The sequence below is a fragment of the Plutella xylostella genome, chromosome 5 (genome assembly GCF_932276165.1).
Source record: "Plutella xylostella chromosome 5, ilPluXylo3.1, whole genome shotgun sequence".
Classification (NCBI taxonomy): domain Eukaryota; kingdom Metazoa; phylum Arthropoda; class Insecta; order Lepidoptera; family Plutellidae; genus Plutella; species Plutella xylostella.
The window spans coordinates 9,314,585-9,333,729 of NC_063985.1; the positions used below are offsets into that span (position 1 = coordinate 9,314,585).

General features: G+C 43.0%; 1 protein-coding gene across 2 annotated transcripts in view; it reads right to left on the reverse strand.

The window, feature by feature from the left end:
* The window catches only part of LOC105398316 (NBAS subunit of NRZ tethering complex), a 34,389-nt gene that overhangs the window by 10,334 nt on the left and 4,910 nt on the right, over positions 1-19,145 (reverse strand). The window contains exons 11-30 of one of the 2 annotated variants that reach the window (XM_048633128.1): positions 18,590-18,796; positions 18,199-18,324; positions 17,724-17,847; positions 17,254-17,396; positions 11,302-11,594; positions 10,901-11,078; positions 10,237-10,377; positions 9,763-9,912; positions 7,615-7,751; positions 7,042-7,227; positions 6,686-6,736; positions 6,274-6,370; positions 5,799-6,007; positions 5,318-5,430; positions 5,103-5,235; positions 4,632-4,782; positions 4,100-4,191; positions 887-1,001; positions 505-605; positions 293-394 (exon numbers count right to left, since the gene is read on the reverse strand). In XM_048633128.1, the coding sequence (XP_048489085.1) occupies positions 293-394; positions 505-605; positions 887-1,001; positions 4,100-4,191; positions 4,632-4,782; positions 5,103-5,235; positions 5,318-5,430; positions 5,799-6,007; positions 6,274-6,370; positions 6,686-6,736; positions 7,042-7,227; positions 7,615-7,751; positions 9,763-9,912; positions 10,237-10,377; positions 10,901-11,078; positions 11,302-11,594; positions 17,254-17,396; positions 17,724-17,847; positions 18,199-18,324; positions 18,590-18,796 (2,849 nt within the window). The remainder of the gene's footprint in view (positions 1-292; positions 395-504; positions 606-886; positions 1,002-4,099; positions 4,192-4,631; positions 4,783-5,102; positions 5,236-5,317; positions 5,431-5,798; positions 6,008-6,273; positions 6,371-6,685; positions 6,737-7,041; positions 7,228-7,614; positions 7,752-9,762; positions 9,913-10,236; positions 10,378-10,900; positions 11,079-11,301; positions 11,595-17,253; positions 17,397-17,723; positions 17,848-18,198; positions 18,325-18,589; positions 18,797-19,145) is intronic. The other variant, XM_048633129.1, reaches the window with a different exon arrangement.

Below are 19,145 nucleotides of genomic sequence, written 5' to 3' on the forward strand. Positions count from 1 at the left end.
ACCCGCACTAGGCCCGCGTGGTGGACTGAGGCCTAAAAACCCTTCCTTCATTGGAAGGAGACTCGAGCCCCAGCAGTGGGTACGTCATAGGTTGTGATCGTAGTGATGAATGAACCGCTCGAGAATCATAAGATTATTTTAAGGACAATTAAATACAATATACTATTGCTAGGCGGCCAGATCTGTTCATTGACCCTTGGCATCGACTACGTTGGTATTAGACCAACCCAAGTATAGCTCATCACTTCTGTGTTTTGATTGCAATTTTGAGGCAGGCTGCAAGATTACATACCGGTAGTTCACGGGCGATATGTCGTACTGAGGATACAGGGTGTGGTAGAGTTTAAGACAGTGCACCCGCTTCGACGTCGGCTCCGATGGACCTGACTTGTCACTGGAAGAGAAAAAATGCTTATACAGGATGTTTGAGGGATGGATTGAAACATACACATATAATTATGCTTTGAAATGAAATTGAGGATTTAGTCAGACTGTTGATCTTACCCCGTATTAAATTTGCTCTGCCACGTGTCAACCAAATAGTCGAGGATCGGTAATTTCTTATCACCGGACGGTGTCACCAAGTCTTTTCTCTCTATCACGGGCTGAAAAACAAAAACTTTTGTCACAGAGACGAATAATGAACAACTTTAGCAGCAATAATATTTGCGTTTGCATGTATGAAGTGCACACTTTCTTCCTTCATTTGTCTCATCATAGTCAGTACTTAGTTGTAAGTATGTGAGAATATTTTATTCAGTAAAAAAATGTACTTGCGCATCGTTTTGTGTAAAATATCAAAAATTGACTAGCCTTAGAGGCACAGGCCTTACACTGGTAGAAACTACCAGGGCAGCATACCAGCATAACCTAAAGCAGCACTAACCGTAGTGATGGCGTCTGCAAACTCCTCGTCGGTAGATGGCCACTGGTCGTTCAGCCGAGCTTGCTCCTTCACCGCCGCGCCGATCTCTTGTAGCGCTTCTAGCTCTAGCGATATTCTGAAGCGAAAAATTCAAAATAAAATGTTATTGTAAAATAAATATAATATTCAACATGATATGGTTATCTGCAACGGCAAATTTAGATATAACTGAAACTAATCAAGCAAGAGTAAAATTATTTGCAATTAAAACAGATTGTTCAAGCGATTAATAATCCATAGGTTTTGTGCTGATATTACGTTTATTTACAAAGAAAACTGAATATAATACAATTTATACAGATGCGTATCGTGACGAGTTCAGATTGAGAAGTGAAAATTGTACAGGCCTCTTTCAGAGGATTCTTTCAGTTCTTTTGTTTTTAGTTTCCGCCGACCGCCACCAGGCGGCGCGGCGGTCGCGGCGCTGCAGTCGCGAACATACCGCCGGCCTTGGAAGAACCTACTTCCAACATCTAGGTCGTAATCGTAGGTGAAGCCGGTGATGATGATGAAGAGGGCTCTGGCTGAAGAGGCAGTGGGCAGATCTTCGAGAAGTGGAAGGTTGTCCTCTTTTATCAGCACCAGACTGTTCATCGTGAGTGTGTCGTGGTTGATTTTCCACTTGGTTCGTGTTCGTAGTTCAGAGACGAATTCTTTTGACCATCGCCGCCAGAAGTGTTGGCGAAGCTGTTCGACTCTGTCGTATCTGTTGAGCCGGTTGGTCACGGCTGCTGTCAGGTCCTCGGCTGGTGGGGCGGTCAGGGGGCGTCCGATGAGGAAGTGTCCCGGCGTCAGCGGTGAGAGGTCGTTCGGGTCGGCGGAGAGCGGTGACAGGGGGCGGGAATTTAGGACGGCCTCGATCTGCGCTAACACAGTACTAAATTCCTCAAACGTTAATCGAGCATCACCAACTATTCGCCTCAGGTGACTCTTGCAGGACTTTACTCCCGCCTCCCACAAACCACCAAAATGAGCAGAGTAAGGAGGGATAAAATGAAATTGTATACCCTGATTAGCCGAGTGATCAATGACCTTTCGTTTATTTTTCTCACAGAGTAAGGGAAATTGCGTTTCTACGCCTACAAAGTTTCTTCCGTTATCTGAAGTAATCGAAATTGGTTTACCGCGTTTACTATAGAACCGAATGAGCGCTAGAACATAATCATTTGTCGATAAACCGCTTACTAGCTCCAAATGAATCGCTCGCGTCGATAGGCAAACAAACAAACATATGTACCCTTTGGTAAGTGTCGCTCCTCGTCCTTTACGATTAAGTATGCTCACTGGCCCAGCGAAGTCTACTCCGGTATGTAAGAAGGGAAAACTGCCCTCCAAACGGTTTGCAGGTAGGTTGCCCATGATAGGACTTAGAACCTTTCCTTTCAATCGCGTACATATTACACACTGATGCACTACTTTTCGATCTTTCACCTACAGCTATGTTAAGAAAGTACGAACACGTAAACAAAGGATGACTTTTGTTACACATTACGCAGCTCCGTGGTGATCGTTTATCCGTCGACTTATTTTTATTAGTGGAGACGTAACTGTGTACATAATTATTTTGTGAAGATCCTTTCTTTTCGTATGCTACTTTGTTTTCGGTTGTGACTTGTTTAGCTGTGCTTTTTGAGTAAGATTGATTCGCACTAACCATTTCTAAAAAGTCAGCCCTATTGCGAAGAAACGTCATCAAATCGTCTAACTTTAGTTTATTTGACTCCGAATTAGTCAGTAAGGTACCCTTGTGCTGTTCCCACTCTCGCTCTGAGCTCTCATCGAGTTTAGTAACAATTAGATATATTAATAACGTATCCCAATGGCTCGTGGGCTCATGCAAGGTTTGAAGTGCACGTAGGTTCCTTAACACCGTATCTATGAGCTTCCGTAACTGCCCTGGGGACTCCTTACTAACCGAGTGAATGTTAAACAGTGATTTAACATGATTGTGAACTAGTAGCCTATCGTTATGAAATCTCTTTTCGAGTAGCTCCCAAGCGTGCGTGTAATTATCCGCAGTAAACTCTAAAGCACTAATAACTTGAGAAGCGCTACCAGTTAGTGACGATTTTAAGTAGTGAAACTTCTGAATGCAATTTAAATCAGTGCGTTCATGAATCATTGTTACATATGAGTTTCGAAACTCAAGCCAGCGATCATAGCTACCGTCAAAGGAAGGGAGTTTTATATCAGGCAATTTTATATTAGCGAATGGAGCGCATTTGGCACTAGAACTAGGCGATTCATCGTCAAGCAAGCATTTAGCAACAGCTATGAGATTAAAATATTGTTCTTCAAATGACTCGCGGTAATCCAACTGCAACATAAGCTCATTCTCATCGACTAATCCTTCTATATCACTCTGAATAGCATTAAAACATTTATATGCATCCTCCATCGACTGAATTCTGACGCTAACTTCGGTTTTTTGTAATTTATCTAACGTACTATCTTTAAATTTTGTAACGTACTTTTCGAATATAGTTAATCTGCATTTTAACGTACCTCTCTGTTTCTTAAGGTCGCTAATGCGTGGATTACAAGGTGACCTACTTCTACTAATATCCTCTTTACTCATTTTGGCAGTTTATAGAATGCAAGAGTACTCACAGTTATCCTGTGCTGCGCGCGCCAACCTGAGCCGAACAGCAGGGTCTCGTGTACTGAAAATGAGTGCACAAGCTATGTTAACACAGATCTCTGGCAAAGGGCAAAGGAATATGTAGATGGAATGTCTTGACCGTGTTTTCGACGCCGCGCTGACTGCGTGGAGACCGCCTCGATCACGTACTACTGGATTCGTCGAAGTAGACGTGGCTCGATGACTCGTATATTGTATTTTCGAATTCTTCAATTTTCTTGTTTTATCCGGCTCGAAGGACCAAATTTATGTTCAAGCGATTAATAATCCATAGGTTTTGTGCTGATATTACGTTTATTTACAAAGAAAACTGAATATAATACAATTTATACAGATGCGTATCGTGACGAGTTCAGATTGAGAAGTGAAAATTGTACAGGCCTCTTTCAGAGGATTCTTTCAGTTCTTTTGTTTTTAGTTTCCGCCGACCGCCACCAGGCGGCGCGGCGGTCGCGGCGCTGCAGTCGCGAACACAGATACTAATTGAACTTGCAATTTTAGAAAATTAAATGTTAATAATTATACTACCATACCTAGCTCGTAGAATATCTTCAATTTGTTTGGGATCGCAAAAGGTCACCGCAGCAGCGAATAGGTCCCGTCGTGTATTTCTGTCAAGAGTGCCCTGTAAGGAACAAAATATATAAAGTTACATATATGTAGAAGAGCGGATAGATATAGTACGGTAGTGCTTTGTTGTCATAGCTAGTACTTTTGTGCTTATTTCAGCGTAATTCTCTCCATATCTTTACAATTTAAACGCATGCTTCGTAGTGTTTTACTGTACTGTGCCCTTACTACAGGAAAATTCTAGTTTTCTTTAAAAAAACTGTGAAAAGCTTGAAGTATGTTTCCGTAAGCGGCGCCACTTTGTACGCCACAACTTTCATAGCCTACGCTAACTGTCAATACCTGTACTAGAACGGATCTTCTTCTATCCTCAAAAACTACCAGAACCTCTCTACCTGCGAGTGCACCGCCTGCGCCGGCAGCACGGCGGCGGCGGGCGGGTAGCGCAGCGCGGCCCCCCTCCCCCGCTAGTAGAGACACATGGTGCGTGTGTACCTGCGAGTGCACCGCCTGCGCCGGCAGCACGGCGGCGGCGGGCGGGTAGCGCAGCGCGGCCAGGCGGCGCGCCGCCTCCCCCCCCGCCGCCGCGCCCGCCGCGCCCTCCGCCATCGCCGCCATGCACACCACCATCAGCACTTCGCCCTCTCTGCGAATAGAAGAGAATTATTATTATGTTGTGTCGTTACCATCTCAGGACCATGGGATCACGGATATTTAGAAGGCATTATGTGGCCGAAGCCACCATTTAGAGGTCCGTTTTTATTATTATTGACATAGTGCATCCCCGTACAGTTTTTGGGTCCTTCAAGCCGGTATTCCATCCTCACATCTATTTCACATTGATGTGTCTATTGCAGAAAGGAGCCTCACTTATCATTCACTGATCAATGCAACATGTGCACATGGCCGTCGTCGTTTAAATAAAATTAAAATCATTGTAAGGTTATCTTATGAATGTCAAGTTACCTTTTCTGATCATCATCGCCGGCGATCCTCAACAGCTTGGCTAATTTAAGCAGCTTGTGGCTCGCCAGATAAGCATTCGGATCCGTGCTCAGACATTGCTCGACCAACTGCATTTTGTCTTCACATAGACGGACTGAAATAAAAAAGATAAAGTTATGTTCCGATTGTTTATTAATATCACAATGATTATCTCAGTATTTCCGATTATAACTGACCTTGAATTGGTAGAATTGGCACGTTGAAAGAGCTCAGTATCTGCAAAGAATCAATTAGGTCTAGTTCTTCTTGAATTTGTGGATTTCCATCTTGGATTAACATCAAGCAGCACCTGAAAATGTTGAAACTTAATTATCACAATCATGTATACAAGAGTATTTTTTCCCACATTAAATTGTTTCACGGGTCTTGTTTTTTGGCTGAAGCAGTGAACTTTTGCATCTGAAGACTTGTCCTTAGATCTTACTATACCTTTTTTCACGAGGAAAGACATCTGACAGGACCCTTATTACATTCGAATAAGGGTAGTTATTGTTTGTATCAGATGTCTTTCCCCGTGAAACAAGGTATAGGTATTCATTATTTAGTATTATTTATTTTATTTTATTTATTCTTTATTGCACATTTTACAACGTAATATTGTACATTCAATACCTAAGCCGCCTAATACCTATGACATGCTTAGTAGAAGCAACTCACTTGGCCAAATCCAATGCCGGATCAGTCAGAGACGACGCCGAGTTGAAGTACTCCCTCGCAGCCTTAATGATGAGCTCCACTGTGGTTTCATATTTCACCTTGTGTCTATTGTTGCCTCGTCTTAACACGTTGGCGTCGCAGGTTAACACGTTCGCTGCCAGTTTGATGCTGGCCGCGTCGCCTGATGTTAGCAACGCTAGGCCGTATATCTGGGGAAATTTGGTGAGGTTATTATGTTGTTCGTTGGGTCAGGGGGGATTACCCTAGCTAGATGAAGATGATACGAAGTACATGACAGCTGCTGAATATTATTCCTTACGAAACGTACCGATTGCATGGCAGCTCCCCGAAACTTCGTAGTTGTTAGTCAAAAAAACCCCTGTGTCGTAATATTTTAGTTTCTCAATAATAAAGAGGTCCATATCTTTTTACTCGGCGATAAATATTGAGTGATATTGGTTAAATAAATACGTACCTCATAGCATACTTTCTTAGAGACGTTGCAGTTCGCCTGAATGTCAAGAATATCCTTGAGCAGCTTCTCCCAGTCTTGCTGAGTAGGTTTATTGTCTCTGCAATAAGAATAAAGTACAGTTTGAATTATTTTATTAATTAATATATACCTATTATCAACAGTCATAAATACATACAGTTACATTACATACACTATTACGATCTATCACACAAGAAGAATCCAGAATTATTACTCAGAATACAAGCATAACATGTTTTGTGTCGGTCTTATAGGTTTGTGGGACAGAGATACAAAATATGCAACCACAGAAAGTCAGAAAGGGACACGTATACAGGAAAGAAGATCGCTTCGACACAGAAGTTCACAAATATTCCCATGCATCATAGAATGGTCCAAATCAAATATATCCTACCTGCCAGTTCTTAGTTTCATTTTAGCTGGAAACTTACGATCCGTGAGCGGGCTGATGACATGATATGGTCGTTAGTTATTGACATCCTTAACGCTAACTTATGGTTTTGAAGTTACATGGGTATTGCAAAGGCGTAATCGAGTTTTTGCGTACGGAAGTTAAGGGAACCCGCATGATTTAAAGTATTCAGAAATTTTAAAAATATGATAACTATATGATGATAAATTTGGGTATGGTATGTTACTTTACGTGCCATATTAAGATTAGGAACCCAACAATTGAAACATATTTGAATAACTGTAGTTTTCTGTTCTGTGTGAGTACCTAATTAATTCATCGTCTCTATATTATCTTACCCAACAGCCAGGCTCCTAGCCATCCTGGTCAGAGTAAGCTTGCATTTCTCCGGGTTGAACTGTTGGTTCCGCAGGTCCCCGGCAGGCAGGTCCACCCCGCGCCACCACACCACTCGGCAGATGCTCAGCAGACGCTCCATCTCGTTGAGGCGACGGAGCAGTTCCACCGGGGATATGCTGCCGTCACTGTGGGAGGGATTTATTAAGGTATTTTAATATTGCGCGTAGATGATTCACTTTTACTAACGCTATAAAAGCCGCGCGCTTATATGTGATTATTTATCGATTTCTAGGTGATCGATAAATAATATAATCGATAATAATAACATAACCGCAGTTTTCGGTACATATGTATGTAGGTATGTGCGCAATATGGTGCACGCAAATAGAGGTATGGATGGTGCACTTAATTCTCCTACAGTACTACATACAGAACAGACCCGGAGCCGGGAGACGCGTGCCCCATCAGTGGTCCAGTAGGTCACACAGCATGTAACGTAGCATCAGATCGTTTATCATGCACCTGTTTTAGCTGTTACGTGTACAGATTATAGAGACGACAGTAGCACTCACGTCTCCTTCAATATGGTGGCCAGTAGATCACACAGCTTGTCCAGCTGGTCGGATCGCTTGTGCGCCATCATGCAGCGCTCCGCTATGTCGAGGTGCGTGCGCACGTCCAACTGGAACTCGGTAGGGGATTGTAGTACCTGCGGGATATAGAACTGCAAGTTAATATAAGATTTAAGACTGTATTTTTTTTCACGGTAACATACAGCCTCTAGGTACGATAGACTTGAAAACATGGTGCTTTTTTTTACTTAATATCTCCACTTCTTCTTCTTTGGGTACCATCTCCTATCGTATTGGAAGTCGACAATAATCTGTCCTTATTATGGCTTATTCTGTCCTTCGAGACTACTGCTTGGTGATATCTCCACGCGATTCCTAGATAAAAGGTAGACAGAAAGACGGAAAACAAAGTCTTTCAAGAAGGGATTTTTTAACTTTTGAGGCTCTGAAACCTACAAACATCATCATCATCTATTACCTATGCTTTAAAACTCTATCTACTTTGATTATCAAAACACGACGCCTGATGTATTAACAACAACCCCGTGGCCACTGACCAGCAGTATCCAGGCCAGGTCGTGCTCGCTGCCGCTCTCCAGGTAGTCGGCCAGGCCCAGCACGCACGCGCGCCCCGTCAGCTCCTCGCGCCGCTTCAGGCACGGCACCACGTGGCTCTTGAGCTCCGACACGAATGTATGTGGATCTTCTTTTGTGTTACAATATACAGGGTGTCGCAAAAAGGGTATATTAAGCCGAAAGCTACATGTGCAGCATGGTATGTCTAAGCCCGAAAACAAAATCAAAATTTCAAATTTCACGAAAAAAAAAGGTTTCTTTTTTTTGCAACACCCTGTATAAACAAAATATCTAACGGCTGAAGGGTTCCCGCTTCCACTGACCAGCAGTATCCAGGCCAGGTCGTGCTCGCTGCCGCTCTCCAGGTAGTCGGCCAGGCCCAGCACGCACGCGCGCCCCGTCAGCTCCTCGCGCCGCTTCAGGTACGGCACCACGTGGCTCTTGAGCTCCGACACGAATGTATGTGGATCCTCTTTTGTGTTACAATATACCTACTTTGATTTAGAAAAAACATTTGACACCTGACGGGTTTTAAATGAAAAACCTAGCCTCTACAGAGTGTTGCAAAAAGGGTAAGTATACTAAGCCGAAACCTACATGTGCAGCATGGTATATCTAAGCCCGATAACGAAATCAGAATTTCAAATCTCGAAAAAAAAACGTGAATCTCCATAGTAAAAAAGTCACGTGACCAATATAGTTTCTATGGAAAATGAGAATTTTTTTTTCGACATCCTGTATACTTACCCTTTTTGCAACACCCTGTATAAACAAAACATCTGCCGCCTGACGTTTTGTTTATACAGGGTGTTGCAAAAAGGGTAAGGGTATGACGTTAACAACAGCCCCGTGCCCACTGACCAGCAGTATCCAGGCCAGGTCGTGCTCGCTGCCGCTCTCCAGGTAGTCGGCCAGGCCCAGCACGCACGCGCGCCCCGTCAGCTCCTCGCGCCGCTTCAGGTACGGCACCACGTGGCTCTTGAGGTCTTATACGAATGTATGTGGATCCTCTTTTGTGTTACAATATAGATTCCATGTATTTTGATTTTCAAAAACACCTAGCGAAACCTATAAACCTAGAATATATTATGCTGAAGCGATTAACATCAAAATCAAAGAGATTGGTTGATTTAAGTTAGAGTAAAACGTTTTCTCCCGAAACCAGAATTTCACCAAGAAAAGGCGGTCTTATTACTAAAAGCGATTTACTGCCCACTGACCAGTAATATCCAGGACAGGTCGTGCTCGCTGACGCTCTCCAGGTAGTCGGCCAGGCCCAGCACGCACGCGCGCCCCGTCAGCTCCTCGCGCCGCTTCAGGTACGGCACCACGTGGCTCTTGAGGTCTTATACGAATGTATGTGGATCCTCTTTTGTGTTACAATATAGATTCCATGTATTTTGATAACACCTAGCGAAACCTATAAACCTAGAATATATTATGCTGAAGCGATTGACATCAAAATCAAAGAGATTGGTTGATTTAAGTTAGAGTAAAACGTTTTCTCCCGAAACCAGAATTTCACCAAGAAAAGGCGGTCTTATTACTAAAAGCGATTTACTGCTCACTGACCAGTAATATCCAGGACAGGTCGTGCTCGCTGACGCTCTCCAGGTAGTCGGCCAGGCCCAGCACGCACGCGCGCCCCGTCAGCTCCTCATGCCTCTTTAGGTACGGGACCACGTAGGACTTGAGGTCTGATACGAAGGTGGCGGGCGTTTTCTGTGGACAGGTTACAGGTTAATGGAGTAAGAACGTAACCGCTTATTGGGCATCGACATTCGGACAGTAAAGTAACCATAAGTCGAATAAGAGCTCAAATCAGGTAGTGACTTCTCTGACGCCCACATTAGGTTAAATCGGAACGGATCCACGGGTTCACGGGTTATTGACGCCGATAAATTCGTTTAATGCGCGTCCCTCCAATCACAGTGCCGATTGTCTACATAGCCGTGTAGACCTTTATTTAGTAATCTGTGCTTGAGTAAAGGGTTAATTCCAGGGTTAAGGTTATAAGCGGCACATTCAAATAACACAACAACTTACCTTCTTCATAAGCAGCTGGCAGATCTCTAGCGGCGAGCTGGTCTGCACCTGCTTGAGCGTGACATCGGGCAGGTCGATGTCGTACACGAGAGTGTCCAGCGTCTGGAACTCGTGCAGCAGGTGCTCTAGTCCGGGGAGGCCCTGGACAAGTATAATATAACTTTAAAACCTAGTGGTTGGATGAGGAATTCCAAGGGCCGAGTGTTGTGGCGCTCCTTGGGAGAGGCCTCTATCCAGGAGCAGTGGGTGATTATTGGCTGATGTTGATGAAGAAACTTAAATTTTATTCTAATAATGGAAGGTGGCCTTATTGCATCGGAAGTTGAGAGTAAACCGTCGTACCGTCGTGAAGAAATCTGTGTATTGCGTATTGCAAATAATTATAAGGAGTCGCCTGATGAGGAAAGCTGAAGCCAGAGTGTTGTGGCGTTTCCTGAAAGAGCCGACTAGAAGTGGTTGATTGGGGGCTGGTAATAATGTCGCGCCATGCTACGGCTAACCTGTCATATAGGGTGTGTATTGTGCCATATGTCGATTTGCCGATGCCTATGACGATGGAAAAAGTCACTGTATATTAATAATACCTTTCGCTTTTGGACCTTTTCTAACATCTTTGATTACGTGTAGGGCGGATATATTTACAGAATTCTATGGCTGCACTCACCAGACTATGGCTCGCGATACGGACGAGCGTAGCCGCGTGGCTGACTATCCCGCTATTCTCTTCAATCTGCCTTGCGCGCTTCATGTACCAGACGATGACGTCACCGGCCGGCATCAGTAAGTCGGCCGCGTGCCCCGCCGGCTGGGGGTCTTCTGACCAGTTGGAGCTCCAGATGGACCTGGGGAGTTGGAGCTTGTGTTAATGGCATGAATTTAGAGATGTAAAATACCATATGCAATTTTTTGCCAATGTCTAATCTAAGATCAATAAAATTCTTGCGACGACGTTGTTTGTATCGTTGTACGTATCGTTCTATAGACGTGTATCTATTTATGCGCGTGAAAAAAAACACAGTTTAAAAAATCTCAGATAGATAAGTTAACCTGAGTTTCATAACATACCTGAAGGTCTCTTTCCTGCACCAATCTTTCTCAATCTTCTCTCTCACCGGTGTGATATCCTCTTCACTCAACGTCGCCAGTAAATCTTTATATTCTAACGGGTTTATTGTCTCTGGTATCGTTTCCAAAACGGCCAGTCTCAACATCGCAGTCTTTATGTGTGGCCATAGACAAGTTAGAGCTGATAGACGACCTTCTTTTGCCAACTCCGTGGCACTATAAACGATGCTGTTGCTTCGAAGACGGTCGTATTCATCCTTGACGTAGGTTGATTTTTCGCAGCGTAGTATTGCCTGTATGGGGAATTGAGTGTGCTTATTGTGTGGACATTAAGATTCATGTTATGAGGTGGTTAATGAATATGTGGGATGGCGTTTTCTATAGGAGGAACATAAAGTCGTTTTTTTTTTTAATGAAATATATTAAATTAATCAAAGTATGTACCATTGCTATGTATGCACTTTTGCCATCTCATAGGTAGTTCATTGATCCCCTTACTAAAAAAACCATTCGGGTGGGAATCAATAAAATCTTTGAAGGCGGTTTGGACTGCCCCATCGGAGTTGATTTTTTTTCCTTGCAAGTAGTTATCCAAATTGCGAAAAAAATGGTAATCTGTTGGAGCAAGGTCCGGAGAGTACGGTGGATGTCTAAGACATTCTAATTGAAGCTCCTCTAATTTGGTAGCCGTCTGTTGTGCAGTGTGTGGTCTAGCGTTGTCCTGAAGCAGCAGTGGCCTAGAGCGATTGACCAGCCTCGGTTGTTTAGCAGCTAGCTTTTCCATCATGGTTTGCAGTTGCTGACAATAGATATCTGCCGTAATCGTCTGGCCAGATTTAAGAAAGCTGTAGTGAACGACACCGGCACTAGTCCACCAAACACTTACAAGCAACTTTTTTTTAGTCAATTTTCGCTTAGGGCAGGATTTGGCTGTTTCGCCAGGGTTCAGCCATTGCGATGAGCGCTTCCGATTATCGTAGAGGATCCACTTTTCATCACAGGTAATGATTCGATTTAAAATTCCTTCATTATTGTGCCGGTTGAGTAACGTAACGCAGCAGTCGACGCGCGTTTGTCGGTTTGCTTCACTCAATTCATGAGGTACCCACCTTTCAAGCTTTTTCACCTTCCCAATTTGCTTCGAGTGGATTAGAATAGTTTTATCACTAACACCGGAGCCTGCAGCTAACTCGGACGTGTTTTGCGATGGATCCGCTTCCACAATAGCCTTCAATTCTTCATTATCAACTTTGGTCTCCGGCCGTCCACGAGGCTTGTTCTGCAGGTCGAAATTTCCAGAACGAAAACGTTGGAACCAAAAACGCACTGTGTTTTCTTTTGCGACACCGTCACCATACACATCATTAATCCTTCGAGCCGTTTCTGCAGCACTGGTGCCACGGTGGAACTCATACTCGTAAATAACGCGATATTTCAAGTTTTCCATTTTGTAAACAGAGTGACACAAAGAAAAAAACAAAAGAAGAAAAAACAAATGAATTAGGGGGTTTGAAACACAAATGCATGAGTAAATAGCTGTATGAATTTGAATTTGGAATTCCTAACCATAAAGGTAATATTTGAGATCAAAGTGGCCAGTACGACAAAACGCCAATTTCATATGTAAGGACCTAATATATCGTGTGGAGTGTGAATTTATAGATTTGCGTGCAAGCATGTCGAACTAAGGTATTTTTCAAGATGTTTTTGAAGGGGTACATTTTAGACTCACTTTTCGTCGGAGATGCTTCTGTAAAGGGGTTCACTACGTTAATAAATTTGAACTCTACCAAAAGGACTCTTGGGTGATTCTCAAATGACGCGATTTAGGTATGTCCAAGCCATAAAATACATGAAATTGATAGTTTTATACCAGGATGTATTTTTTTTAAATAATGTATCTTGTGACCGTTTTTATACATTAGTAATGTAATGCATAAATTTATAAAGAAAGCGACAATGATTTTTTGAAACTCAATATCATAAGTTCTTTGGCGCGTCCTTCACTTGATTTTATTTTTAGGTCAAGAAAAACTCACTTTTTAAAGTAAAATAAGCTTATGATTTATATGTTATCATTATAACAGATACTTATGGTAATTGTAAATTAGGTTTCTATTCACTTTTAGGTTTAGTTTTCAATAATATAACGCATTCAATTTTGTCCGAGAAAAAAAACTAACTTCTTTGGCGTAACGATACCGTCTTCCTACTCTGCGTTTAAACGATCACCGGACATAATCACCATGCGTCCCTCACCCTTCAGTCCCCCACTATCTTCGACCAGGAGCAGAGGAGCGTAAGTTTAAGGAGTATGACGAAAAATTTTTTTTTTTGCGCCATAACGGGTTTTGGTCAGGTAAGTGCCTAATTTCTTCGATTGTTACTTTCATGCTATTATTTGTTTTTGTTGCATACATATTTTTGTCCACGTATGTCTATTCAAACAGTATGCACGTGTCAATAAGAGGTTCCAATTGTACATCAGCTTTCTGTAAAAATAAATTTTAAGTGATGATTTCTAATTTCGATGGCAATAATTTCTTTGGATTTCTTTGGCATTCTGCGCCAACGAAATTAGTTTTGATACAAAGAAATTAGTATTGAGTATGAAACACCATTAATAACGCTAACTTTATGCATTTAATGTCTATTATGGTTAATTCTCTCATCATCATCATCAGCAAATAATCATCCACTGGACATAGGCCTCTCCCAAGGAGCGCCACAACACTCGGTTCTCGGCCTTCCTCATCCAACTCCTACCGGCTACCCGCCAAAGGTCGTCAGTCCAGCGGGCAGGAGGGCGTCCCACGCTGCGGTTGCCTGTTTGTGGTCTCCACTCGAGACCTCGTCTACCCCAACGGTTATCGGTTCTTCGGCAGATATGACCAGCCCACTGCCTCTTCTAGTTGCATATTTTGACAGCTATGTTGGTAACCTTAGTCCTCTGACGGATAACCTCATTTCTGATACGATCCATCAGAGAATAATAATGTGTCCTCCTAGCCGAATTTCGACCACGGCGGCCAATCTCAACAGAGATCAGCCATCTACGCAGGAGTAGATTATAGTGCCCAAGTGTGTGCGCAGTACACAGGAGCACTCTCTGTTCCATCACTCTCATAGCCCAATGGGACGGATTGACCGACACGACTGGAGAGAGCTAGGCGCAGGACCGACTGCTTTACATGCCCATCCGACAGCATGGATCGTTTCACTGTTTCGGACATCAGGTGATCAGCCTTCTATGTCCTAACCAAACTTAGAACCACAATTTAGAAACACAAATTGATGGTCCCACCCGGGAATCGAACCCGGGACCTCTGGGTCATGAAGCGAAGCTTCTACCACTAGACCACAGAGGCAGTTCCATCAGAGAAACCCCAGGAATAACTAGAGAGTTATGCTTGGGGTTTCTATGGAGAGCCATAGCACGCTGAGCGACTTTAAATCGGTGGACCAGTCCTACCGTCAATGTCCACGTCTCAGCACCATACGTCATCACTTGCAGGACGCACTGGTTAAAGACTTTTGTCTTCGGGCTCTGAGGAATGGACGAGGAGAATATGTGACGAAGTTTCCCGAATGCAGCCCAACCCAGTTGGATGCGCCTTGCAGCCTCTTTGTCCAAGTTGCTTCTGCCTAGCCGAATAGTCTGCCCGAGGTAGACATATTCATGCACAACTTCGATTGTTGCCTCACCAACGACGACCGGCTCCGGTTTCATGTGAGCATTGTACATGACTTTCGTCTTGTCCAAGTTCATACCGAGGCCTACATGTCGGGAAGCAGCATTCAGGCCACTTAGCATCCAGCTAAGTTCCTGCACAGATTCTGCCATAATAACGATGTCGTCCGCGAAGCGGAGGTGTGACATGTACTCGCCATTTATACATATGCCATGTCCTTTCCAGTCCAACGTCTTAAAGACATCCAGTGAATTGGTGAACAGTTTCGGAGATATCACATCCCCCTGTCTCACTCCACGTTTCACTTGGATAGGTCTTGTCTTGTGGTCCTGTACTTGGACAGTCATAGTAGCGGCATTGTACAGACACCTCAACACTTCGATATAGCGCCAGTCGATTTGGCATCTCTGCAAGGATTCCAAAACTGCTTAGGTCTCGATGTAGTCGAAGGCTTTTTCCTAGTCCACAAAGGATAGATACAGAGGCTGATTATACTCTTCGGTCTTCCGTATAATCTACCTTACTGTGTGGATGTGGTCTATTGTACTAAAGCCTTTTTGAAACCCAGCCTGCTCCGGGTGCTGAAACTCGTCTAACTTTTGGGCAAGACCATTCGTGATAACCCTTGAGAACAGCTTGTATACATGGCTTAAAAGCGAGATCGGTCTATAGTTCTTCAGAAGGGTTTGGTCACCCTTCTGAAGAACTGTAGTCCTCTCTAGAAGCTGGTGTTGACAGCTCCAATTTGGTGCAGTGTGGGACGAAGGGTCGACTTCACCAGACATCTCCTCTCCAGCTTGAAGTTGATATTCAGAGTGCCTCGGAGAAGTCGGTGATCACTCCCAGTTTAAAACCTATTGATCACTGGGACATGGGACTGAAAATGTGCAGCTTGTCAGTCATAATGAAGTCTTTTTCGTTTTTCGTCCTACCATCGGGGCTTGCCCATGTCCACTTCCTCTGGAGCCGATTCTCAAAGAAAGAATTCATCAGAAAGAAAGCCCCTCCCTTTCGAGGAAGTCTACAAGCATTTGCCCTCTCTGGTTTCTGCTACCAAAGCCATGATGTCCTACCCTCGATTCGTCGCATTCTTGTACTCCCACTTTGGCGTTGAAGTCCCCCATCACAACGGTGTATTGGGTCCTAGCAGTACACGTGATGCCCTAGAGATATCCTCGTATACTGCTTCGACTTCTGTGTCAGAGTGTGCCGAGGTTGGTGCATATAACTGTACGACCTTCAAGGAATACCTCTCGGTTAGTTTAAGTACTAGGTACGCTACCCGATTTGACACACTGCTGATCTCCACTACGTTGATGACAAGGGTCTTGTTGACGAGGAATCCTACGCCACCTTGGGACAGTTGGTCGCCCTCCTGATGGTAGAACATGTGGCCTGACTCCAGGGACATCGTGTCCTCGTCCTCTTTACACTTTTTTATACCGGTGACGCTGCTGTCCATCGCCGGCCTATGGGATTTAGAGTAGCTGTTTTTGGATGGTTATACTGCCATCATCCGGTCGCCTCGTCTGTTATTTAGCAGAGTGCACCACGGGCAGGTGAGGTTGGCAATTGGTTCATTCGGATGTTTAGAACCCTTGCACCCATACGTGATCAGGTAATTATGTTAAAAACAAATAAATATATGCGTGATTTTTAGTTTTGTCGTGTATTATTTGCAATCTACGTATAAAACTAATTTCTTTAAAATAATTTCTAATTTCTTTGTTCTTAAAACTAACTTCTTTGGGACCTTTTATAATTTCTTTGGTGTGTTTTCTAATTTCATTGGTGCCAATCTAATAATATAATCTAATCATTGGCCCAAAATTTATTAAAATCGCTGTAACTTTGAATCGACTCGATAGATTTCAGGGCCAATAAGAGATAACTAAAGAGGTCTAAAGCCTCTACAATATGTGGGGTATAATATTCAAACAACATGAAAAAAAAAATGCGCCAAAGAAATTATGCTTTTGGAGCCATTTTTTGAGAATCACCCTCTTAATGCTAAGTTACCACCTCTAGACGGCCGAAGGGGATGTTACACATAATATTTCTCAACTGCAGATTATACAGCTAAGCAGTTTATATTCTTATCCAGAAAACTATATAATACTTTGTCAGAATATAAAAAGAGCATTTAAGATCAACGGTTCATTATATCTACTGATTAAACTTCGTAACAGTCCATCTTTGACAAAGTTTATTTTCTAAACTCACATAAGATAAAACAGTGTTTTAAGTTTATATATCTCACCTCATAGAGCTTGAGCCGTTCCTTGTAGAACAGCATGACGTGCCGGCAGCGCAGCAGCTCGCTGGAGTAGGCGTTCAGATCTTCCAGAGTTATCTTCTCCGGGTCTCTCACTCGGTTGTCGGTGGAACGATCTTTGTTTATTTCTGGAGAATAAAAGATGATTAAGTATTGCAAAGATTGAAATGATATAAGTAGCCCACTTAACTAGTGTGAACTGTGACAACATAATTATATTAAGAAGATAAACTTGAAAAAGAGGAAGGAGGGCTTTTATGACATTGTCGTGTATATCTGTGCAAACAGTTTTTTGTTGGTGTTTGTAAAATTACTTAATCCAAAATCGGTTCCACAGTAAAAAAAATATGTTAGTAGGTAGTTTATATTTAAGCTATAACGGACATAACGGTTATGTTACCTTAAAGTATTGCTTTATGAGTGAGCATTAATCAGGTTATTTTATGGTATGTTACCATGAAGTATCTCCTGGTTGGTGAGCTCGAGGCCGAACTGCAGCAGCTCGCGCGCGGCCGGCAGCGTCTCCGGCAGCCGGTCCACGCACTGGTGCACCGCCCAGATCTTCTTGGACACTTTACTCTGAAAATATAATATGTATTGTAATAACGTTGTTCTATGATTGTAAGACATTATTATCTGTAGTCAAGCGTAGCGTTGGACGCTATCTGGCCCGCTGGACCGTTGGTCTTAGACAAGTAGCCGGTAGCGGCTGGATGAGGAAAGCCGAGGACAGAGTGTTGTGGTGCTTCTTGGGAGAGACCTATATGTCCAGAAGTGGATGATTACGAGAAATTTAGGTACTGGGGGTTTTGTAAATTATATTTTAATCCGAAAGTACTAATTTGACAAAATTTTAGATTAGACAACAAGTCTCTCGGTTATAGTGCTTAGACAAGTGACTCTGTTATTCTGTTATAAAATGTATCTTACCAAGTACTTCTGTATAGCGTCCGTAGAGACGGGGTTCTTCCTCCACTGCTGCTGGTACACCAGGTCGCTGTCCAGGTGGAAGCTGTCTGCTAAGGCCAGAGCTTCCTCGTAGTTGCCACTTTCTATCTGTAGAGAGCATCATAAAAAAAACTAGAATTAAATTTCGGTCAAAATCGAAGCGCAGTGCATCGTTGCGTTTATCAACAGCCCATGCCGTTATTGGAACAATTTTATTGCCATCGCAATTTAATTTATGCATGCTTTTAGTGTTGACATGGTCAAAATCCAAATAGGTACCCTATTTACATTCTGGTCGAGCCTAAATTAGTCAATTAGAAGAAAAAACTACAATAAGGTCCTTGAGATACCTAAAGAAAATTGTCATTCTCACCTTCCTCGCAAACAGTTCTTCTGGCGTGGTACTTTTAATACCAAGCAGGCGGTATATCCTGGAAACAACGGTGATCTTCTTGGGCTTCGGTTGGAACGTCTCGATGTCCGTGATGGCGTACAGTATCGACTTCACCATCTCTTTGGTCAGCTCGTACATTGTGTCCTCTGAGTCTGCGTCTTGCTTCACCAGCTCGGTTGATTGCGACTGTTGGAGAAATAGGATATGTTATTATTAGTTCTTGTTAGTTTAGAATAGATAAGTAGATAGAATATTCTTTATTTGTACACACACATCTAATACATATGTACAAAATGGCGGTCTTATGGCTTAAATAAATTTTGCAAGACAATCTTAAGGTGGTAGGAATCGGAAGGATATCTATGTTAGTTAGTATACTTAGGGCTGATTTTTCAATAGTCAGATAAATGTTATCTGTCGAATAAAATTGTTGCTGTCACTGTCTAATACAAATATTCAGACGCGACAGTATCAGAATTATTCCTCAGATAACTTTTATCTGGCTATTGAAAAATCAGCCCTAAGTTGTATTTTT